At 46.2% G+C, this 24,733-nt stretch overlaps 1 protein-coding gene across 13 annotated transcripts in view; it reads right to left on the reverse strand.

Moving 5' to 3' along the window:
• The window catches only part of arb2a (ARB2 cotranscriptional regulator A), a 1,003,719-nt gene that overhangs the window by 496,785 nt on the left and 482,201 nt on the right, over positions 1 to 24,733 (reverse strand). For 10 of the 13 annotated variants that reach the window (XM_072516284.1, XM_072516280.1, XM_072516278.1 and 7 more), the window contains 2 exons: positions 2,055 to 2,174; positions 1,769 to 1,816 (listed from right to left, as the gene is read on the reverse strand). In XM_072516284.1, the coding sequence (XP_072372385.1) occupies positions 1,769 to 1,816; positions 2,055 to 2,174 (168 nt within the window). The remainder of the gene's footprint in view (positions 1 to 1,768; positions 1,817 to 2,054; positions 2,175 to 24,733) is intronic. The other 3 variants (XM_072516286.1, XM_072516288.1, XM_072516285.1) reach the window with 1 other exon arrangement.

The following is a 24,733-nucleotide window of genomic DNA, read 5'->3' on the forward strand; positions in this document are numbered from 1 at the left end:
AGCACTGTAGCATGGTGGTTAGCACAATTGCTTCACAGCTCCAGGGTCCCAGGTTCGATTCCCGGCTTGGGTCACTGTCTGTGCGGAGTCTGCACGTTCTCCCTGTGTCTGCGTGGGTTTCCTCCGGGTGCTCCGGTTTTCTCCCACAGTCCAAAGATGTGCAGGTTAGGTGGACTGGCCATGTTAAATTGCCCTTAGTGTCTAAAATTGCCCTTAGTGTTGGGTGGGATTACTGGGTTATGGGGAAAGGGTGGAGGTGTGGGCTTGGGTAGGGTGCTTTTCAAAGAGCCGGTGCAGACTCGATGGGCCAAATGGCCTCCTTCTGCACTGTAAATTCTATGATTCTATAATACCACTACATCACCACCTCTCCCATGCCTACTGCATTTCTTATTAGTGTCATACATTAATACTGCAATGAAGCTACTGTGAAAATCCCCTAGTCGCCACACTCTGGCACCTGTTCGGGTACACTGAGGGAGAATGCAGAATGTCCAATTCATCTAACAACCACATCTTCGGGACATGTGGGAGGAAACCGGAGCACCCGGAGGAAACCCATGCAGGCATGGGGAGAATGTGCAGATTCCGCACACACAGTGACCCAAGCTGGGAATGGAACCCGGGTCTCTGGCACTGTGAAGCAACACTCTGAATCACTGTGCTACCATGCTGTTCGAGTGACCATCTTATATTTCTGATCTTTAGTTTTGGACAGTTGTACAATGCAAACATTTTCTCCACTCCTGCCCTATTAAAGCCTTTCATAATCTTAAAAATCTCTTTCATGTTAGCCCCACATCTTTCTTTTTTCTTGAGAAAAGAAGCCCAGCCAGTTCAGCTTTTCTTGATGAGTATAATCATCCTGTTCTGGTATCATTTTCACAGGAACTTCATTGCAGTGTTAATGTAAGCCTACTTGTGACAATAAAAATTATTAAATATTAAATCATTTTTATGACTCTTTTTGCACCTTCTCCAGTGCCTCCATATCTATTTTAAAATAAAGAGACCAGAACTTGCACAGCACGCCAAGTGTGATCTCATCAACGGTCTATGCAACTGTAACAGATCTTCACTGCTTTTCAATCCTATCCCTCTAGAAATAACCTCCAGTGCTTTGTTACTTTTTTATGGTGTTATTAACCTGCTTTGTTACTTTTAGTGATTCATGTATCTGTACTCCTAGATCCTTTGCTCCTCTACCCCATTTGCACTCTTATTATTGAAGCAGTATGCGGCCTCCTTTTCTAGCCACCAAGACACAGAAACTCACATTTAGCTACACTGAAATTTATCTGCCAATTATGCGTCCATTTGGAACTGTACCGCAACAAAAAAAGCATTGCTGCCAGGAGAGTAGAGAAATTTGGCAGAAATTTGGCAAATGGGCAAGAAAAAGAAAACCATACAACATTCCGGAAACCATAGCAGAACCTTCCTACAAAATCACTATCAAACGATGTGACAAATATCAGGTGTTTTCCAAATAAATTATTCTCAACATGTCCATTTTTTGCTTGGGAGGAAACGATATGACAATATTGTTCTCAATTATGTTATCCTTGTCATTTTTTCCAATTTTCCTACTGCAATTCATACAATAACGTTTGTCATCTATGGCAGAAGTCCAACTGTTTCCCAGTTTATATTACACTGCCCATTAATAATCAAAATAATCTCTTTTTTAATTAAAGAATAATAAACATTTTTATTCATAGAAAACTGGAAACAAATAGGAAGGAACATTAAAACCATGTTCACTTACCAAACCTGTTTTAGCTACTATAAACCGATTTTGGCATTCAAGATTATACTGCAAAAAGAAGCCACATAAATGCATTTTCCCATGTCCAATATTTTGGTGATGAAAACACAAAAAATATTTCAGATTATAATTCACAGTTGATATCTTGAAAATGTAAGTGAAAAAAATCACTTTTGCATTGTTTAATTGAGCAAGAGATACAGTATGCTTAGGATGTCTGAAGACTACAGGAAAAAAAACAAGCATCACATTTAGTTCCATCTGGCAGTCAAAAGAAAGTACTTACTAACTCCACAAACACCAGGCCACCGTAACTGTGGGCAACAAATACTACATTCTTGGCAGACGATCTAGAAATGAAATGATCCCAGACATAGATCGTATGCTCTTCTGGAGTGCTGTTATCCTGCAAAAGGAATGGAGCAAAAGAGGCAATTACAAAATTGCAAATCCAAGTTAGAAAATCATACGACCTATTGATGAATGAATGATTGGAGGAATTGGGAGTGTATGCTTCTTGAAAAATTTTATTTTTTGATATAAATTAAAGAAAATGAGAAAGATTTTAAGCCACTCTAGGCATTTTGAAGTAGCTGCCAGCAATAAATATTTTTTTTAAAGAAATATTTTATTGAGGCATTTATATTATAAATTTAGCAATAAATGTTTATAGGCTTATAAAACTTTCCAGCACAGAAGGAGACTATTCATTCCGTCATAGCTCTGTCAGCTCTCTTTAAGTACAATATGTTCAGTTCCATTCTCTTGCCCTTATATGATACCCCTTAAAAATACATATTTTATCCATTTCCTTGAAAAAGATATTAATGAATCATGTTTCCACTGTCTGCTTAAAAATACTTTCCAAACTTCTCCTTTCATTCTTTTGATAATAAACTATCCCTATTGTTTTCAGATTAAGTGAATAACACATTCCGGTGTGGTGGACAGGAGTCGCTCCCATAACTTCCAGGCCCGCTGGTCCAGCATGCAAATAGGTCAATTGGGAACGGTGGGTGCGTTGAAGGGCAAAAGAAGTGAGGATTCCACCCAGTCAGGCAGGACGGAATGCCCAGCATCAGAGGTTGTTGACCATGAGCCGGTATGAGATTATGACCTGTCATTTAAAGTGCTATCTCATGACTTCCGGGTGCGGCTATGACCAGCTAAGTCGCACGTTTCGGCAGCTCCCGGTGGAACGGACTTTTGGGCTCTTAATAGGAGCCCCAACGGCAATTTTAACGGCTAAATACACTGTGCGGTAAACCAGAAGGGAATCCCCCCTGGATACGGATGGAAAAAGGAGGGGAAAGTGGCCGGATTGCGGTGGATCCTTGAGAACATCGGCAAGGAAGGCAAGCAAAAACCAAGATGGCGTCGGAAGGTGGCAGTTTAACATGGGGCCCTGAACAACAAGAGTTCTTGAAATGCTGTGTGGAAGAGCTCAAAAAGGAAATGAAGAAAGAGCTGTTGGCCCCGATACTACAGGCGATCGAAGGTCTAAAGGAGGAACAAAAGACCCAGGAGCGGGAGCTTCGGGTCATGAAGGCAAAGGCAGCCGAGAATGAGGACGACATACAGGGCCTGGTGGTGAAGACGGAGACGCATGAGGCACATCAGAAACGATGTGTGGAAAGGTTGGAGGCACTGGAGAACAACGCAAGGAGGAACAACCTTAGGATTCTTGGTCTTCCTGAAGGTGTGGAGGGAGCGGACGTCGGGGCATATGTGAGCACGATGCTGCACTCGTTAATGGGAGCGGAGGCCCCGGCGGGTCCGTTGGAGGTGGAGGAAGCAGAGTGATGGCGCGAGGACCGAGAGCAGGAGAAATTCCCAGAGCCATAGTGGTGAGATTCCTCCGTTTTAAGGATAGAGAAATGGTCCTTAGATAGGCAAAGAAAACTCGGAGCAGTAAATGGGAGAACGCGGTGATCCGCGTTTATCAAGACTGGAGTGCGGAGGTGGCGAGAAGGAGGGCGAGCTTTAATCGGGCCAAGGCGGTGTTTCATAAAAAGAAGATAAAATTTGGAATGCTGCAACCGGCAAGACTGTGGGTCACATATCGAGGGAGGCACCACTACTTTGAGACGGCGGATGAAGCGTGGACTTTTATTGTGGAAGAAAAACTGTAATGAGCGGGTTATTAAAAAGAACGTTTGAACAAAGTGGTGGGGCGAATGTGGGGGGCAAAGAGGGGGGTTAAAAAGGGGGGAAAGAGGAGTTTTATGTACTAATCCTGCGATGTGGTAACTTTTCTCTCTTCCACAGGTGGTGATGGGGGGAGGAGGGGAGGTGGAGGAGATGGGGCGTTGGCCATTGGGGCGGGGCCAAGGGAGAAGCGCGGGATAGGTTCCCGCGCTATGATAATCATGGCGGGAATAGAGAAGCAGGAAGGAGGGGGCGTCGCACGGTGCGAGCCGAGGTCACGGGGGGAAGCCGAGGTCAGCCAGAGATTGCTGACTTCTGGGAGCAACATGGGGGGAGTAATTACGCTAGCGGGGGATCTAGCGGGGGGGGGGTGGGAGGGGGGAATTACTGGGTTGCTGCTGCTGGGGAGAGGGGGGAGCTGGTATGGGAGGGGATGGGCGGGGGGGCACCGCCTGGGGGAGATACAGCTGCGTGGGAACCGGGTGAAGAGCTGGAAAAAGGTGATGGCTAATCGACAAGGGGGGGGGTAGGAAGCCCCCCAACCCGGCTGATCACGTGGAACGTGAGAGGGCTGAACGGGCCGATAAAGAGGGCACGGGTACTCGCACACCTTAAGAAACTTAAGGCAGATGTGGTTATGTTACAGGAAACGCACCTGAAACTGATAGACCAGGTTAGGCTACGCAAAGGATGGGTGGGGCAGGTGTTCCATTCGGGGCTAGATGCGAAAAACAGGGGGGTGGCTATATTAGTGGGGAAGCGGGTAATGTTCGAGGCAAAGACTATAGTGGCGGATAACGGGGGCAGATACGTGATGGTGAGTGGCAAACTACAGGGGGAGACGGTGGTTTTGGTAAACGTATATGCCCCGAACTGGGATGATGCCAATTTTATGAGGCGGATGCTAGGACGCATTCCGGACCTAGAGATGGGAAAGCTGATAATGGGGGGAGATTTTAATACGGTGTTGGAACCAGGGCTGGATAGGTCGAAGTCCAGGACTGGAAGGAGGCCGGCAGCAGCAAAGGTACTTAAAGATTTTATGGAGCAGATGGGAGGTGTAGACCCGTGGAGATTTAGCAGACCGAGGAGTAAGGAGTTCTCGTTTTTCTCCTATGTCCATAAAGTCTAATCGCGAATAGACTTTTTTGTGCTGGGAAGGGCGTTGATCCCGAAGGTGAGGGGAACGGAGTATACGGTTATAGCCATTTCGGATCACGCTCTACACTGGGTAGACTTGGAGATAGGGGAGGAAACAGGAGGGTGCCCACCCTGGAGAATGGACATGGGACTAATGGCAGATGAGGGGGTGTGTCTAAGGGTGAGGGGGTGCATTGAAAAGTACTTGGAACTCAATGATAATGGAGAGGTCCAGGTGGGAGTGGTCTGGGAGGCGTTGAAGGCGGTGGTTAGAGGGGAGCTGATATCAATAAGGGCACATAAAGGGAAGCAGGAGAGTAAGGAACGGGAGCGGTTGCTGCAAGAACTTTTGAGGGTGGACAGACAATATGCGGAAGCACCGGAGGAGGGACTGTACAGGGAAAGGCAAAGGCTACATGTAGAACTTGACTTGCTGACTACGGGCACTGCAGAGGCACAATGGAGGAAGGCACAGGGTGTACAGTACGAATATGGGGAGAAGGCGAGCAGGTTGCTGGCACACCAATTGAGGAAAAGGGGAGCAGCGAGGAAAATAGGGGGAGTGAGGGATGAGGAAGGAGAGATGGAGCGGAGAGCGGAGAGAATGAATGGAGTGTTCAAGACATTTTATAAAAAATTATATGAAGCTCAACCCCCGGATGGGAGGGAGAGAATGATGGGCTTCTTGGATCGGCTGGAATTTCCCAAGGTGGAAGAGCAGGAAAGGGTGGGACTGGGAGCACAGATCGAGGTAGAAGAAGTGGTGAAAGGAATTAGGAGCATGCAGGCGGGAAAGGCCCCGGGACCGGATGGATTCCCAGTCGAATTCTATAGAAAATATGTGGACTTGCTCGCCCCGGTATTGACGAGGACCTTTAATGAGGCAAAGGAAAGGGGACAACTGCCCCCGACTATGTCTGAAGCAACGATATCGCTTCTCTTAAAGAAGGAAAAGGACCCGCTACAATGCGGGTCCTATAGAGCTATTTCCCTCCTAAATGTAGATGCCAAGATCCTGACCAAGATAATGGCAATGAGAATAGAGGAATGTGTCCCGGGGGTGGTCCACGAGGACCAAACTGGGTTTGTGAAGGGGAGACAGCTGAACACGAATATACGTAGGCTGTTAGGGGTAATGATGATGGCCCCACCAGAGGGGGAAACGGAGATAGTAGTGGCGATGGATGCCGAGAAAGCATTTGAGAGTGGAGTGGGATTATTTGTGGGAGGTGTTGAGGAGATTTGGTTTTGGAGAGGGGTATGTTAGATGGGTGCAGCTGTTATATAGGGCCCCGATGGCGAGCGTGGTCACGAATGGACGGGGATCTGCATATTTTCGGCTCCATAGAGGGACAAGGCAGGGATGCCCTCTGTCCCCATTATTGTTTGCACTGGCGATTGAGCCCCTGGCGATAGCGTTGAGGGGTTCCAAGAAGTGGAGGGGAGTACTTAGAGGAGGAGAAGAACACCGGGTATCTTTGTATGCGGACGATTTGCTACTATACGTGGCAGACCCGGCGGAGGGGATGCCAGAAATAATGCGGATACTTGGGGAGTTTGGGGATTTTTCAGGGTATAAATTGAACATGGGGAAAAGTGAGTTGTTTGTGGTGCATCCAGGGGAGCAGAGTAGAGAAATAGAGGATCTACCGTTGAGGAAGGTAACAAGGGACTTTCGTTACCTGGGGATCCAGATAGCCAAGAATTGGGGCACATTGCCTAGGTTAAATTTAACGCGGTTGGTGGAACAAATGGAGGAGGATTTTAAGAGATGGGATATGGTATCCCTGTCACTCGCAGGGAGGGTGCAGGCGGTTAAGATGGTGGTCCTCCCGAGATTCCTCTTTGTGTTTCAGTGCCTCCCGGTGGTGATCACGAAGGCTTTTTTAAAAAGGATTGAAAAGAGCATCATGGGTTTTGTGTGGGCTGGGAAGACCCCGAGAGCGAGGAAGGGATTTTTACAGCGTAGTAGGGATAGAGGGGGGCTGGCACTACCGAGCCTAAGTGAGTACTACTGGGCCGCCAATATCTCAATGGTGAGTAAGTGGACGGGAGAAGAGGAGGGAGCGGCGTGGAAGAGATTGGAGAGGGCGTCCTGTAGGGGGACTAGCCTACAAGCTATGGTGACAGCCCCATTGCCGTTCTCACCGAAGAAATACACCACAAGCCCGGTGGTGGTGGCTACGTTGAAAATTTGGGGACAGTGGAGACGGCATAGGGGAAAGACGGGAGCCTTGGTGGGGTCCCCGATAAGAAATAATCATAGGTTTGCCCCGGGGAGAATGGATGGGGGATTTAGAATATGGCAAAGAGCAGGAGTAACACAATTGAAAGATCTGTTTGTGGATGGGATGTTTGCAAGTCTGGGAGCGCTGACCGAGAAATATGGGTTGCCCCAAGGGAATGCATTCCGGTATATGCAACTGAGGGCTTTTGCGAGGCAACAGGTGAGGGAATTCCCGCAGCTCCCGACGCAGGAGGTGCAGGACAGACTGATCTCAAAGACATGGGTGGGGGACGGTAAGGTGTCAGATATATATAGGGAAATGAGGGACAATGGGGAGATTATGGTAGATGAGCTGAAAGGGAAATGGGAAGAAGAGCTGGGGGAGGAGATTGAGGAGGGGCTGTGGGCGGATGCCCTAAGTAGGGTAAACTCATCGTCCTCGTGTGCCAGGCTAAGCCTGATACAATTTAAGGTGTTACACAGGGCGCATATGACTGGAGCACGGCTCAGTAAATTTTTTGGGGTAGAGGATAGGTGTGCGAGATGCTCGAGAAGCCCAGCGAATCACACCCACATGTTCTGGTCATGTCCGGCACTACAGGGGTTTTGGGTGGGGGTGACAAAGGTGCTTTCGAAAGTAGTGGGGGTCCAGGTCAAACCAAGCTGGGGGTTGGCTATATTTGGGGTTGCAGAAGAGCCGGGAGTGCAGGAGGCGAGAGAGGCTGATGTTTTGGCCTTTGCGTCCCTAGTAGCCCGGCGCAGGATACTGTTGATGTGGAAGGAAGCCAAGCCCCCGGGGGTGGAGACCTGGATAAATGACATGGCAGGGTTTATAAAGCTGGAACGGATTAAGTTCATCCTGAGGGGATCGGCTCAAGGATTCACCAGGCGGTGGCAACTGTTCGTCGAATACCTCACAGAAGGATAGAGGGAATGGAAAAGAAGAAGGCAGCAGCAGCAGCCTGGGGGGGGGGGGGGGGGGAAGGAACCAGAAGGACTCTCAGGGTTGTTAATATATATGTATAATATGTATAGGTTGTTGCTATAGATAATTGTATATTGGACTGTCAAATCATATTTTTGGAGAGTGTTTATCTGAGACAAGGCAGTTGCCATTTAGAGTTAGTTTTCGTTTTTTGTTATATATTATTTATTTTTTGTTTATAAAACAGGCCATTGTTATTTATACTGTTATATTACTGTGTAAAGGATACACAATGTACTGTGATGGTTGGCCAAAAATTTTCAATAAAATATATTTTTAAAAAAAGGGCTACCTCATAATATAATAATAATAATCACTTATTGTCACAAGTAGGCTTCAATTAAGTTCCTGTGAAAAGCCCCTAGTCGCCACATTACGGTGCCTGTTCGGGGAGGCCGGTGCGGGAATTGAACCGGTGCTGCTGGCATTGTTCTGCATTACACGCCAGCTATTTAGCCCAATATGCTAAGCCAGCCCCGACACGAGGCAGAGTCAAGTGACCCAACAAATATGTTCCAACAGCACAGTACTTTTACATTTTTGACCTGGATATATTTTCAGGCTTTTTGTACATCTCTTTATGCTTTCTCTGAAATGTACATTGTTTGCCACTGATCACAGGTGGCATTCAACTTGATAATTTCATGTTTTCATGATCATAATATAGAAGAGTTCTCAAGTTACTGCATGCTTTCTTCCAGACATGTCCGAGGCAAAGGATCGAGCGGAGAGACAGGGGAGAAGCGGCCCTAGATTGGACAGGGACTCTATGCAAGCCCTCTTCTCGGCTGTGCCCAGCCACGTGAGCTACTAATGGCAGCAGACAAGAGGAGGAGACCTCCGACTGAAAGGGGTGCAGCCTGGAAGAAGGTTGCTGCCGAGGTCAGTAGCGCACATGGAGGCAATGCAAGAAGACGTTCAATCACCTCCTGAGGTCAGTCAGAGTGAGTCAGTACCTCAGAATGTGTATTCTTGTGCCAGACAGCTACAAGGTAGTGTTGTGATGCTGCAAGTATGTACAAATGTCTCGAGGTCCAAGACAGCATGATATAACAAAGGCATTAATGTTAGTACTGATGACTGTGTGCACTTATTGCTTTGGTCCAGGTGGAGGGTGCAAAGCTGACAGCCTGTGCAGATGGGCAGGATGGATAACACCTTGGCTGCCGAACATTTGGTTGATGATGCAGAGGCAGGATGACACGGAAGAGCTGAACAGTGTTAGTGGTTGCAACGTTACACCGATTTTCAGGAGATGCGTACCCATAATGTCTGGGAGAGAAGCGAACTGGAGGATGTGTTCCAGACCGGTGATTCTGACTCCGTTTGAGGAGAAGCTTCTTGTGCTCGCCATATTGGAAGACCAGGTTGATTGGCAGGGACGAGATTGGAGGAAGGCACAGGTCCGGTGAGATTGCAAAAGGCTGAAATCGGGAGGAAAGGAAAATGGGAGGTGGATTGGTGACTGGCATGATTGAGTTTTGGCCCAAGGCTAAAACCCCAGAAGCTTCATAGTTAAAAGCTTTGGACATTGCTGCAAGTGTGTATAGTGTTTGCATCATCTCCTATCTAATGATGTATGATTGTAAAGTTACCGAGCATTGTGACATTGCACAGCAGTGGACAGGCTTTTGAAGACTACAAACGGCTTTTCTTTTGTTTCTCTGGCACAGAAGGACCCTGTTCTGATGACCTGGATGTCATTGCAGAGCTGTCATTGCAGAGCTGTCATTCCACACCAAGTGTGAGGAAGAACCCTCAGAGGAAGCACCATCACATCCACCTAGTCCAAACACCAGCGCAGATACTTGCACACTGGCAGAGATTTGCATGTCGGAACAAGGGCAGGCATAATAAGACCACTTCACATTTGCACATGAAGCTGCAGGACAGTGTGGTGAAGCAGGCTTTAAGCAGTCGGAAGAGTTTCTGAGGTGATCCAGAGACTGAGTTCGAGTCAGATGATGAACCTCTAGCGCTCCAGAGGCAACAGATGTTGGTTGTCCAATGTAAGGTCTGTGGAGGTTTGCTGGATATACCAGAGGAGTCGCATGTTCCGACCAGGACTGTGGACGTCTCCATGCAGGCCATGCGCACTGCCATCACCCACTCTTGTGAAGCTTCCTCCATGGGCAGACTGGAGGGGGAAAACAAGCATTATACAGACCCAATAATGGATATACATTCTGAACTGTATGCCATTGCCCTGGCTCTGAGCTCAGGGGCCAATAGCCAGGGCACCACTTAAGCACCTGGGACTTCACAGGAAGGCATGGAGGATCATACGGACATTGTGATGTCGGATGAGCAGCAGCTGCCACTGTCTGGCAGCATGTCTCAGGGCACTCCTCTGTCCATCTGCTATTGGCACAGTCCTCGTCCACTGCTGGAGCAACAGAAGCTCCTTCTGCCACTCAGCAGTTTTCCAATGCGGCGGGCTGCTCAAGACCTAAGCCACACAGAGGACATCCGCCGAAGTCATCCTGGGGAAGGAAGGTAGCAGATCAGCAGCCATGCTCCAGTGGAGTTGTAAATGAGGGGGAGCACTGGGAAATGCATTAATAAATACTCCACAGTAGTCAACAAGTGGTTCACATTGGTGTATTCCTTATTCTTGTTAATGTTACATCTGAGAAGTACCATATACATACCATGACCTCATTGTCCCTCCTGCAGATTATTTTAATATGTTATTGCTGTTGAACCTTTTCGGGGAGATAGACATTAGCTTTAATATTTTTAGAGTGCGCAGGATGCATTGAGCGTCAATAACTGGACAGGGTAAGTGTGCTGATAGAACAGTGATATGAGTCTCACATTCCACATGGGAAAAGGTCTGGACATATGCTGCGCACGCACATCGACAGCCTGGACCCCAGAAACTACTGAAACCTCTGCCTTATCAAGGCATGCTGGTGCCACGACAATCCACGTGATCAGTTCAGGGCCTACCACTTGAATGTTGCCATGCTCCCTCACCTCATCCATGCCCTCATCCTCAGATGAATGCCCCTATCTGGCATCCTTTCCTCCTCAAAGACGTCCCTTTTCTGAATCGCAAGGTTATGGACACTACATGACCATGAGGGACATACATGATGGAGTGTACTGCAATCCCCCTTCTTATCTGGTACAAAAGATGAAGTCACACGGAATCAGAGGTGCGCTGGGAAGATAGATACAGAACTGGCTCAGTCACAGAAGACAGAAAGTAGTAGTGGAAGGGTGCTTTTCTGAATGGAGGACTGTGACTAGTGGTGTTCTGCAGGGATCAGTCCTTGGACCTTTGTTGTTTGTAGTATTTATAAATGATTTGAAGGCAATGTAGCTAGTCTGATTAGGAAGTTGAAGATAGCGATGAGGATTGTCAGAGGATACAGCAGGCCATAGATAGGTTGGAGACTTGGGCGGAGAAATGGCAGATGGAGTATAATCCAGACAAATGTGAGGTAATGCATTTTGGAAGGAATAAAACAGGTAGGAATTATAAAGTAAATTGCAGAGCCCTTCGGAGTACTGACAGGCGCAGAGATCTGGGTGTACAGGTCAACAGATCACTGAAAGTGGCAACGCAGGTGGATAAAGGTAGTTAAGAAGGCTTGCCTTCATTGGTCGGGGCATTGAGTATAAAAATTGGCTAGTTATGCTGCAGCTGTACAGTACCTTAATTAGTCTATACTTAGAATATTGTGTACAATTCACGTCGGCAGAGGCTTTTGAGAGGGCACAGAAGAGGTATACCAGGATGTTGCCTGGTCAGGAGGGTATTAGCTGTGAGGAGAGGTTGCATAAACTCGGATTGTTTTCACTGGAATGACAGAGGTTGAGGGGCCACCTGATAGAGGTTTACAGAATTATGAATGGCATGGGCAGAATGGATAGTCAGAAGCTTTTTCCATAGGTGGAAAAGTAAATTACATGGGGGTATAGGTTTACGGTGCAAGGGGCAAAGTTTAGAGAAAATGTGCAAGGCAAGTTTTTTTTTTACACAGAGGATGGTGAGTGCATGGAACTCACTGCCGGGGAAGGTGGTGGAAGCAGATATGATAGTGACATTTAAAAGGTATCTTGACAAATACATGAATTGGATAGGAATAGAGGGATACGGACCCTGGAAGTGCAGAAGGGTTTAGTTTAGACAGGCATCATGATCGCCGCAGGCTTGGAGGGCCGAAGAGTCTGTTCCTGTGCTGTACTGTTCTTTGTATCTTTGTATCTGTCAAGGCTATGAAGTCTGTTTTAATGATGGTCCTGGTGCTTCCGTGGCTGTGATAGGTTCTCCACATCTGTTCTGGGTGCCCTGTACTGGTGTTATGAGCGATCTCTTCAATGGATAACCCTCATCACCCAGAAGCCATACATCCAGGGCATCATAGCCGCTGAATATGTCTGGCACCTGTGAGGTGCACAGAATGAAGGAGTCATGTTTCTTGCCCAGATTTGTAACACATACCTGTATTATGCGTTGATGATCACAGACCAGCTGATGTTCAATGACTGGAAGCCCTGCCTGCTAATAAAGATATAGGGCTGTCCAACAAGAGTTTTTATGGCATGTGTGCAGTCAATGGCCTTCTGCACCTTGGGGAAACCTGCGATCACTGCAAACCCTCCGGCCTTTTCCAATTGCCTCTGGCCAGCCATTGTGAAAGAGAAGTAGATGGGGGCTCACCGAAAGTTAGGGACTTTTACGTAGGGCGCAGAATAGCGACACTGGACGAACTGACGGAGGAATGGGAACTGCCGACAGGACAGGAAATGAGACAGCTGCAAATAAAGCACTTCCCCCGCAAAGAGACAGTAGGGTATCCCGGAGCCCCGGAAACTACACTGTTAGAGGACCTGTTAAATACAGACATTAAAGAAGGGGGACTCTGTGGGAATACCTCTTGGAATTTCTTCACCTGGAGAAGATTAAGTATGCCATCCAAGGGTCGGAGGAAAGCTTCCGAAACTCATAGGGGCAGTTCGTCGGCCTGTTTGAGGCCAGCAACAATGAATAGATAGGGAAACGGGAAAGTTAGAAAGAAAAGGGTGAGAAAAAGAAGAAAGACAGGGGCGAACCATCGGAATATGCAACCTGGGGGAGGGGAGGGGAAGGTGAGAAAGGGGAGGGGGAAGATGAAAAAGGGCTGGAGAGACATAAAAGGGACAACACGGGAGGGAGGGTGTGTGTGTGTGTGGGGGGGCGGGGGGGGGGGTGCGGGCGGGGGGAGCGCGCTTGGCACTCCCCTGTTCAGACCATGATTTAATTCTTGCAATTTGGCGTAAAAGATTACCTGCGCATTTGCACACCGAAACGTTGGGTGTGTGGACCCGTAATAAGACCAGCCTGAATGCTATCTATCGGTTCTTCTGTGATATATCACAGGCAACAAATCATTGACATCCAAGTGAGTTATCCTGCCACACAGTTTATCCTATCATGATACCTCCCCAGTACTGTCTAATTATTGTAAGTGCTTTAAAAATAAACAATTGTAAAGCCAGATAACATCTGCCCCCATTTATTGGTCCGCAGCTACTGATAATCTCATTGCACCTGCAGTAGACAAATTTTGTGTGTTTTCTCTTCTCCCATTGCCTTGCACTGGTATCCTTTTGTTATTTAATAATTTCTGCCTTTTAGCCAAATCATGGACTGTACCTTTGTTCTTCCCTTTTATCACCTTTCTCCCACTTCTGTGCTTATTTAACGCCTGATACATCTCAAATCTTCTCCATTTCTGTCAAAAGGTCATCAACTTGAAACAACTCTGTTTTTCTCTTCACAGGTGCTACCTGACCCGCAGAGTATTTCCAGCATTTTGTTTTTATTTCAGATTTCTAGCACCCACACTTTTTTGTTAAAATATTACCATAAGTTTGTTTCTGCATCAGTGCTCTGAAATAGGCCCTTCCTTTTTTAAAACCATGAAGATAGTTATTTGGGATGTCAAGACGCAAACCATAGGCATAAACAGTGAAGGGGCAAGCAAGAAGGCTAGCAGTAAACACAATACTTGTGATGAAGGACAAAACAGCAACAAACAAAAAGTTGAATTATCACCTTAGAACTGGGTAGCTTGAGTTGGGAAATTTCCTGGCTCAGTGCACACATCTCAAAGAATAACGGTGAAGTTTTCATTCCGGAAGGGTTGTGCGGGATAGAGTCAGGTCTGCCACTCAAGGATGCAGACCAGAGGCAACTGTATGGGGGGTTGAGTATCAAAGCAGGATGGTTAAAAGGCCAGCCTTTGTTTTGGGGAGCTTGCCCAGTCGGGTTATTAAATGCTAGGCCCTCTAGCCTTCATGCAATACACTTCCGCCCTATGCCTCATCTATGCTACTTCATGACAAACCATGCTCCCAACCTCTACCAATGTTTCCTCATACCATCCATGCCAACCTACGTTCTTCCGGCCACTCAGATCCTCCATCTCACTCAGTCCCTCCACGTTTACCCAATGGCCTCTCATACCCTTCATGCCAGCATATGCTCTCCTACATATCACAATAGCCCTAATGCCAACATAGTGCCAACTCATGACCCCTCCCCATTTATCTCTATGGTCCCTTATAGCCCCTATGCTAACTTAGTATCAACTCATGACAACCCATAATCACCACCAACCAGCTTTTTTCCCCCTCTATCTTACTCACCCAGTATCCATCTTGGGCAGATCTCAGGAGGAACATGAGATGAAATTAAATAAAGTTCTAAGTATCTTTTACAAACCACTAAAAATACTCTCAACGTGAAGCCCATTCATTATATTCAAGCACAATCATTACATTCAAAGTACTTAATCCCTTATAAAATGTGTGTTTGTGTTTATTACCCCCACATTAAAGATAGCTACTCCTTTACTAATCTCTTACAGCTGTCAATTAAACTAGAAACTTTCAGCTCCATTCTGTGATGATAGTTTGTGGAAGTAGTCAAGCAGTAATAATGCTATAATAATAGCACTTAGGGTTAGGTCAACAAGTATCAATTGAAACTGCTAGAATAGATTTTGTTTCACTCTCACAGACACAGGTAAGCAGTTATTTTTCAAAATTTGAAGGACTTAGGGATTCAAACCACTTGGCAGTTCCATATACCTTAATTGCCCTTCACGAGTATTGACGTCACCACCATAAAGTTGTGGAACATACACTATGGGACTATGTGTTGGGGCCATTCCTGGAGCAAAAATTGGATATGCTTGTCCTACTGAATGAATTTAAATGGTCCAGCTGATTTGCATTTGTGCGCTTAACACCCTGCCCTTTTTCGCTGACCAGTGAAAATGGGATCTGCCAAAAATTGGGGAGGAACCTTCAAACCCAGGTCCCAACCGTCATTTTTAAAGGTCCCCATAGTCTATATAACTCCATGAAAATCTGGCCCATGCACAGGATATATAGCGACCAGTGAGATGTTTCAGGAAGGAGGTTTCATGGCTGTGCACAAACTATTCAAGTAGAATTAGTTGGTTTGGCACTGCAGTTTAAGCTGAGTAGTTTTGACATGCAAATCAGACATGCTACAAATATCCACCACTGATTGGATAATATAATTACAGCACAGCAAGTTTAAAGAGGCGGTTTCTGTTTTAAATCTGTACATACAAATTTATAATAGGAAATATTTGACAAGTGTGGAATTAGGTTTTCGTACTGTGCAGCAGTAACAATATTTTACTATGCACTAAAGCCAAGTACATTACTGTACATTATTGTTAAAAAAAAACAATTGGGATAATTTTCAACATTGCCACCTGAGTGCTAATCTGTTGAAGTAGATTGTCCAACTGTTATAGAACCCGCTAAAATTTTGAAACCAGGACATCATATAAATAAGTTTGTAAATGGAATGACAATAATCCTTCAGCTTCCAGAACAAAAGCTTATATTGCAATGTCTGAATTTCCATCTCTCACTGAGGCAGCACCAATATGAACAAGATAATGTTGATATAGGACAAAAGGAATGGGGGAGGTAATACGATTCAGGAAGAAAATGTCTCAAATGTTGAAAGAGCAAATATCCCATCTAATTTACCCTACTGGTTTGTTTACATACTTGTGTGTATAGAGGAAGGGCTCAACACAATGACATTTTTTCATTAAGAATTCTTGTTTGTCAAGCCCAAATACTATATCAGCGGCATTATATTGAGTGTTGTTCATCACTGACCATTTGATGAAATTAATAAAGCAGCAAATTGAAATTAATAATGCAGCAAATTAAAATACTACAAATAATAATAGAGAAGCACTGAAAATATTCAAAAATTCCTGAATTTGTCTACTGAACGTAAACGGGATATTACTACATTCTACATTTCAGGTGGTTGAGAACTTAGCTTTACACAATTGATTGCAACTGGTTGTTTCTTGTGCCTGAAGTGGAATGAGTACAATTAAAACAATAAAATGTCTGATCAAGAGAATGATTTACTTCGCAAAAATTAACCAATTCTCCATTAATCTATAAACCATGTTCTCTAGTTTTTTCAAAGTGTAGGCAAAGCAATTAAAAATGGTGCTCAGCTTTTTATTATTGCAGGAGTTTGTTCCATGCAATACATGGAGAGAAACATGGATATTCAATTTCCCCATTATAGAGTTTTGCGGTAAATAGTTTTCACAATGTATTAAAAGTTGACTCGTGCATGTCTTCTCTATGGCTGTTGCCGTGATTAACCACATGATAAGCCCCACACAATTCTATAAGATAAATAGTGGCATTTCAACGTTTGGCTTCCATTCTCAAACACCTAGGTTTGTCACTTCAAGATGCTAAAACAAACTTTTATTCCAGGTGGGGCTTTTGATCATTAAAACCCCTTTAAAATTGTTCTTACTAATTTTTAATGCTGTAAGCTTCTCACAAAAATGACCCTTGTCGGTTTACAGATAATTCTATGATTTCAGAAGATGTGTTAAAATTTGGGCTCTTTCTCCTGTACATTAGACCGGTCAATGACAAGGAAACACCATCAATCCCCTACATCAATGATTGAACTATTATTAGGAGCAATTTAAGCACCTGAACTAGCACTACAAAATTGAGGATGGCTGGTTACTCTGCAAAGACTACAAAATTAATGTTACTGATTGAGAAATTTGGTTTTACAAAATGTTTATACAGATCAAGCCTCAGAGAGCGAACCAGCAAAATGTTGTGACTTATGGTCACATATTCCTCCTCTTCCCAAGTGTTTGGTGCTCTAGGGCTGGTAAAGGATAGCTAAATACATGCAACCCCAACATGCCATGATACTTTTAATATGATTGTTTCAACATGCGGTGCCCTCATAATGTACAGGCCAGGGAGGATTTGTGTGTCCAGCAAGCTGCCAGTGAGATCCTTACACCATTACACCTTACACAAGAAATTACTTAGGAGTAACTTAACTGTTTTACATCTGAAATAAGGCACAAGCACCAAAGGGTAACACCATATCAACTCAAAGCTCCATACCATCATACATTACATAATAGAAACATAAGTGCTCTATACTTGAGTTTGGCATTGTTTAAACACAGCATGAGCAAAATATTTTAAATTGAGTTGAATTTGAAAGTGTAGTATAAGTTGACTTCAGAATGGTTACTTGACACAAATGATTTGCCCTAAAGAACAGTGCCTGTTATTTTCACCCTTTAATTTGCCTTTGCCATTCTGGTCATCAACCTCAATGCTGCGATTCATTTTCATATTGATATGGTGCCTTTTAATTCCTTCTGTAAGTGCTCTACCCAAAGGCAAGTCCTTGGCCTGCTGATGCTTCATCCTGATGCTTCATTCTGAAATAGTTTCTTGTTTTTTTTTCCAATGGTTGTCTTCCACTCCGGTGCAGGGCAAAGATATAGGTCCCAAGTCTACCTCAGCAGGAATGAGAAGCAAACCCATGCTGTTTCCGTTATTCTGAATAACACCGAGCTAACCTAACACACAACTTCCACCCTCTCCCACCAATGACAAACATAACAGGTGACAATTATTCTCAAATTCGAAGAGGACAGTGGTTTGTATTGTAAGGCTCCTTACATTTGGTCCAGATGTACCAAGCATTAAATCAAGGTATTAATTGCACATTTGCAATAAAGACCTGTATTTATACAGTCCTTTTCACCACCACCAGACATCTCCATTTGCTTTACAGCACTCACAATCCTCTTTGATGTCAGCTGCCCTACAGCCATGTATTAGTTGACTGGAGGTGGGAATTCCTTCGAACACTTGGGAAGATGTTCTTCCGCAGACAGCTGCCAGCTAATCTGACTGGCTGGCAGCTCTCCCAGCTGTGGCACCAGGAGCTCCTAGTCCCATGAGTCTACGTGCTCGGAGCCGGGACAAAAGTAAGTCCGGGTGACTCGCAGTGGGGACAGAAGGAGAGAGAGGCGGGAACTGTGTTGAAAAGGCTAAGGGACAGGAAACATATGGGGGTGGGGTGGGTGGATGTCAGTGCAGGGTGCTTATCAGGAAAAGAGACCTATGAGAGAGGCACCTCGCCCCTCTCCTGTACTTGCTGGCCTATCCCCAGTCCGTGACCTTCTCCCACCAGCCACAAATTGTAGTTGGGCAAGAAGCAACCAAATGGTCAATAACTGGCCATTCATGGGCCTCAACTGAGGCAAGGGTGGGTGTGCCAATCTCAGCCTCAACCATACTCATAACATTTTTTTAAATAAACTTACGAGTACCCAATTCATTTTTTCCAATTGAGGGGCAATTTAGCGTGGCCAATCTACCTACCCTGCACATCTTTGGGTTGTGTGGCCGAAACCCACGCAAACACGGGGAAAATGTGCTAACTCCACACGGACAGTGACCCAGAGCCGGGATCGTACCTGGGACTTCGGTGTTGTGAGGCAGCAATGCTAACCACTGTGCCACCATGCTGCCCCACTCATAACATTTTTGACAGGCTGGAGGTGGGTGGTAGGTGCCAAGAAGGTCACCTAGTGAATTTTATGACCCACTCGCCAGCTACAAACTGGCAGAAGTCCATAAAATTCTGCCCTATGAAATTTTTAGAAGAGGCAAGCATAAAGCAGCTTGATGTTGGACATGTACCAAATCCAAACTAAGAAAGAAAAATTGAGGTCATACTGAGAAAAGTATTATCCACAGTCCCAAATGGCAACACATATGGAGGCATTGATCTGATAGGCCTTGAAAAATTAACTGGTTTGTAAACTTACCTAGCCTTCTCAGGATGCTGTGTTGCTTATTCGCAAAAGTCATTGGGGCTTGAGGTCTGCCTTCAGTCAAGTGTTTTCAAGGTAATTTTTTATTAATTCCTCATTCAAACTCACCCCCACCCCATCCTTAATGCCACTCACCCCCTCCCACAAGGCCCCCTCTCCCACCCCTACCCCATTCCCACCCAACTATGACATCACCACTCTTGTTCAACATTGGAGGAACTAAGGAGCCAAGGATGCCGAGGTGGGGAGTGGCGATAGATTACCGGAGGTGGGGTACAGACAGGGTCAGTGAGCTGAGGGCATAAAAGGTGGGTTTATCAGCACTGAAAGCTGCAAGATTGTGAAGATGCGCCTCCTAATTTAAAGGGATGCGTAAATAAATCAGTGTAAAACAGAGGTTACGGGAGGTGGAGTACAGGTGAAACAGTGAGCTGGGGGGAAAAAGGTGGGGTTATCAGCACTGAAAGCTACAGGATTGTGAAGCCACACCTCCTAATTTAAAGGGATGCGTAAATAAATCAGTGTAAACAGTAGTTCAGTCCTGAGGAAACAGCCTGAGTTTACATGCTGTCGAACCAGAACTTCTGATTATATTGTAGTTCTTAAAGCAGCAAATGTCTGTGTTTGCGGCTCTTGGGACCGGAAGATGTAGGTCACTATCTTTGGTCTCCTTGCCATAAGCTATGGACAACGAACAAGTTGAACTGCAGATGACTTCTAGCCTAAAAGGAGCTTGACACATATAAACTAAAAGCCACTGACATCAGACAAAGAAGGGAATAGACATCATGCTCCCTGTCATTGAACAGGCTGTCAACACTCACTGCCTATGCTCCAGCATGAATGGTGACGTGAATGATCTACTGGAGGGTAATCTAGGGCTGCCCATTGGAAAACTCCCTTTTAATGTCCCTATCTCTTTAAATTTAATTTGCATAAAAACCTCCTCTTCTACCAACGTCTTCCCTACATTTGATCCAATGACAATCTGGAATTGGTAAAAAGATGCAAATGAACAGATCCAAACTTACAGAAATTATCAATTGTAGCCACCTAAATTGGCCAGCTCCCGATTTAAAATGGCGAACGGCAAAGGCTGATGGGAAAGTCAGCCAACACAGACAGAAACCAGCAGGTGCAGGTTTGCTGTGTATTTAACTCTGCAAAAGGCCAGACAACATCGATACCATCGACCATCAGCATAACACTGTAGCAGCCATCTACATACTGATGAGCAATCCCCGGGAACAATAAGTAACATTTGGGACACACAAAGCAAAGCCAGACTCCCCGGCGCCAGCAGGAGCCAACACAAAGGAAGTGAACGAGCACCTCAAGACCGCCCATCGATCAGGGAACCACTCCTGTATTGGAGAAATCGAACCAAGCGATTGGGACAAAGTCCAATCACTTGGGACCAGGTACAGGGTCCGCCCCGAAAGGCGGGAAGCCCCTGGGGACTATAAGAGTTAAGCCCCAAGTTCAAAGCTCTCTCTCTTCGTCCTGCCCGGGTCACCCAGCAACACGAACCAACATTGACCGTGACCGGTGCAGTGACCACCGAACGAAGTAAGTCTGAATTCAACGCTCGCTACGAGATAGGCGCTCCTAGCTACCAATCCATACCAACTTCGAATCCCGCAGACTCAGAACCCGAACAAAAGGCCATTTGTTCCCCTGACCTGGTGGGCCAGTCCGAAGTTAAGTATAGGCCTGTTAGTTGTAGAAGTAGCTTAGACGTAAAATGTGTGCATGAGTAGCGATTACTCTGTATAATAAATGTGCTTTGATTTGAATCTAACTAATCGGTGTACTGAGTTATTGATCATTACTTGGACTTGAACCTCGAGGGCAAAGGTAATAAAACAGAGCAATCGAACCAACCGGAAAGTTAGCAACACAATCCCTCCACTGGGAGCCCCTGCTGGCTCCGACAGGACGGAATGCCATGGCCTGTGCGGATGGCTGGCAAAAACAAGGAAGTGGAGGGTGTGCAGCTCATATTAAAAAAACCTCCGTGCAAAGTGGAATGACACAAAGGGGATTTCTGCGGGAGGCTTAAGTTCCTGAGGGAGGTTTCGGACCAGCAGCCAATGCTAAATTTGACTCCTTTCATACTCCATGGAACAAAAAAAAATTAAATTAACAAATTAGCTAATTAACGAATTGACAGCTCCTTAAAGGGGCAGTGTAACAACAAGAGAACTTTTAAACAGAACTTTGAATATCAAATTAAAATTGTTTTGGGGTCGGATGATGTACTCCAGCCCCTGCAGTGCCACAACGGTCATGGAAGGCCTCAAGTGTGCCAGTGGACAAGGCATGCTCCCTCTCCAGGGACACCTGGGTGTGAATGCAGCTGCAGAAGAGGGGCAGACTGTCGGACGATAGAGCTCCTTCAACCACCCACTACATTGACCGATTAATGGCATCCAAAAAGATCAAGGGTAGCCAAAGATCAAGAGTGTGGGCCCAAATTGTCCATGCCACCCAGTTTTTACCACTAAGCTAGTCCCGATTGCCCGCATTTGGCCCATATCCTTCGATACCCATCTTACCCATATAACTGTCTAAATGCTTTTTAAAAGACAAAATTGTACCCGCCTCAGCTACTGCCTCTGGCAGCTTGTTCCAGACATTCACCACCCTCTGTGTGAACAAATTGCCCCTCTGGACCCTTTTGCCAATAACTCTAGGCAGCATTTTCTTAAATGCCAGAAGAACACTTGAGAAGTACCGGTTAGAGGGATACAGTGGAGAGACATTAAGCTGAAACTACACATGTGGGAAGTAGATGATAACGGGGATCACTCAAGAGAAGCCACGTTAAATAAGAATACTAAAAGGAGGTAAAAGAAATGTCCAAGTGAGGTAAAAATTAAAGGTCACCAGACACAATTACAATCAAAATGGAACCTGGGATTTAAAAAATTAAACCAAAACGAAACAAATGTAGCAAGAAAGGGAAATAGCTGAAAGAAGTAGAACCAAGTTGGAGACTATTATAGAAAGTATATTATTCAACTAGAAAGACTGCAGAAAAGATTTACTAGGATGCTACCGGAACTTAATGATTTGAGTTATAAAGAGAAGCTGGATAGACTGGGACTTTTTTCCCTGGAGCGTATGAGGCTTAGGGGTGATCTTATAGAGGTCTATAAAATATTGAGAGTCATAGATAAGGTAGATAGTCAACATCTTTTCCCAAAGGTAGGGGTGTCTAAAGCTAGAGGGGATAGGTTTAAGGTCAGAGGGGAGAGGTACAAAAGGGTCAAAGATTTTTAGTGGAAGGCCAATGCTCTCGTACAGCTCGGTAAAGGTGCTAACGATGGCTTAGTGCTTGGCCTCCAAGTGTGTGCAGATGCAAGCACCGTCTGCATACTGTAGTTCAATAACGGAGGATGGGACAACCTCGGATCTGGCCTGAAGGCGGCAGATGTTGAACAGATTCCCGTTTGTTCTGTGGTTTAGCTCCACTCCAGCAGGGTGATGGCTGAGGGTGAGATGGAGCATTGTAGCAAGGAAGATTGAGAAGAGGGTCTGTGTGAAGACCAGCCTTGCTTGACCCCAGTCTGAACATGAATTGGGTCTGTGGTGGATCCGCTGGTCAAGATCACGGCTTGCATGTCATTTTGAAGCAGGCAGGGATGGTGACAAACGTTTGGAGGCAGCCGAATGGAGGACAATCCATAATCCCTCATGTGTCAAAGCCTTTCTGAAGCGAAAGAAGGTCATGTACAAGGGTTGATGTTGTTCCCCTTATTTCTCTTGCAGTTGCGACGTGGCAAAGATCACCAGGCATAGCTAAAAATGAGGTGTCAACCTGGTGAAGCCACAACACTGGACTACTTGTGTGCCAGACAGCATAAGCAGCAACTAACAGACAGAGCTATTAATTCCACCACCAACAATCAGATCTAAGTTCTGCAGTCCTGCCACATCCAGCCGTGAATGGTGGTGGACAATTAAACAACTCACTGGAAGAGGAGGCTCCACAATTATCCGCATCCTCAATGATGGAGGAGCTTGGCAGATCAGTACAAATGACGAGGCTGAAGCGTTCAGAACAATCTTCAGCCAGAAGTGCCAAGTGGATGATCCATCTTGGCCTGCTCTGGAGGTCCCTAGCATCTCGAATATTAGTCTTCAGCCAATTCGATTCACTCCTGTGGCATCAAGGAACGGCTGAAGGCACTGGATACTGCAAAGGCTATGGATCTTGACAATATTCTGGCAACAGTACTGAAGACTTGTGCTCCAGAACTTGCTGCACCCCTAGCTGAGCTGTTCCAGTACACCTACAATACTGGCATCTACCCAGCAATGTGGAAAATTGCCCAGTATGTCCTGTACGTGAGAAACAGGACAAATCGGCGGGGGCGGGAATCGTGCCGCGCCTGTTGGCGGCCGCCCCCCCGGCGATTCTCTGGCCCGCGATGGGCCGAAGTCCCGCTGCTGGAATGCCTGTCCCGCCGGCGAGAATCAAACCATCTCTCTTACCGGCGGGACAAGGCGGCGCGGGCGGGCTCCGGGGTCCTGGGGGGGGCGCGGGGGGATCTGGCCCCGGGGGGTGCCCCCACGGTGGCCTGGCCCACGATCGGGGCCCACCGATACGCGGGCGGGCCTGTGCCGTGGGGGCACTCTTTTCCTTCCGCCTTCGCCATGGTCTCCACTATGGCGGAGGCGGAAGAGACCCCCTCCACTGCGCATGCGCGGGGATGCCGTGAGTGGCCGCTGACTCTCCCACGCATGCGCCGCACGGCAAAGTCATTTCCGCGCCAGCTGGCGGGGCACCAAAGGCCTTTCCCGCCAGCTGGCGGGGCGGAAATCAGTCCGGCGCGGGCCTAGCCCCTCAAGGTGAGGGCTCGGCCCCTCAAGATGCGGAGAATTCCGCACCTTTGGGGCGGCGCGATTCCGGACTGATTCGCGCCGTTTGTGGCGCCGGTTGCCGGACATCACGCCGATTGCGGAGAATCCTGCCCATGATCACTCACTCTCCAGAAAAGACAGAGGTCTGGAAGCCAAGTTTAATGCAGAGCAAGGGACATCTCCAAGAGAAGCTGTGAGCAATGTTGCAAAACTGAAAGGAAGATCATTGCAGATTGTATAATAATAATAATCGCTTATTGTCACAAGTAGGCTTCAATGAAGTTACTGTGAAAAACCCGTAGTCGCCATATTCCGGCGCCTGTTCAGGGAGGCTGTTACGGGAATTGAACCCGCGCTGCTGGCATTGTTCTTCATTGCAAGCCAGCTATTTAGACCACTGTGCTAAACCA

This window comes from Scyliorhinus torazame, chromosome 9 (genome assembly GCF_047496885.1).
Source record: "Scyliorhinus torazame isolate Kashiwa2021f chromosome 9, sScyTor2.1, whole genome shotgun sequence".
Classification (NCBI taxonomy): Eukaryota; Metazoa; Chordata; class Chondrichthyes; order Carcharhiniformes; family Scyliorhinidae; genus Scyliorhinus; species Scyliorhinus torazame.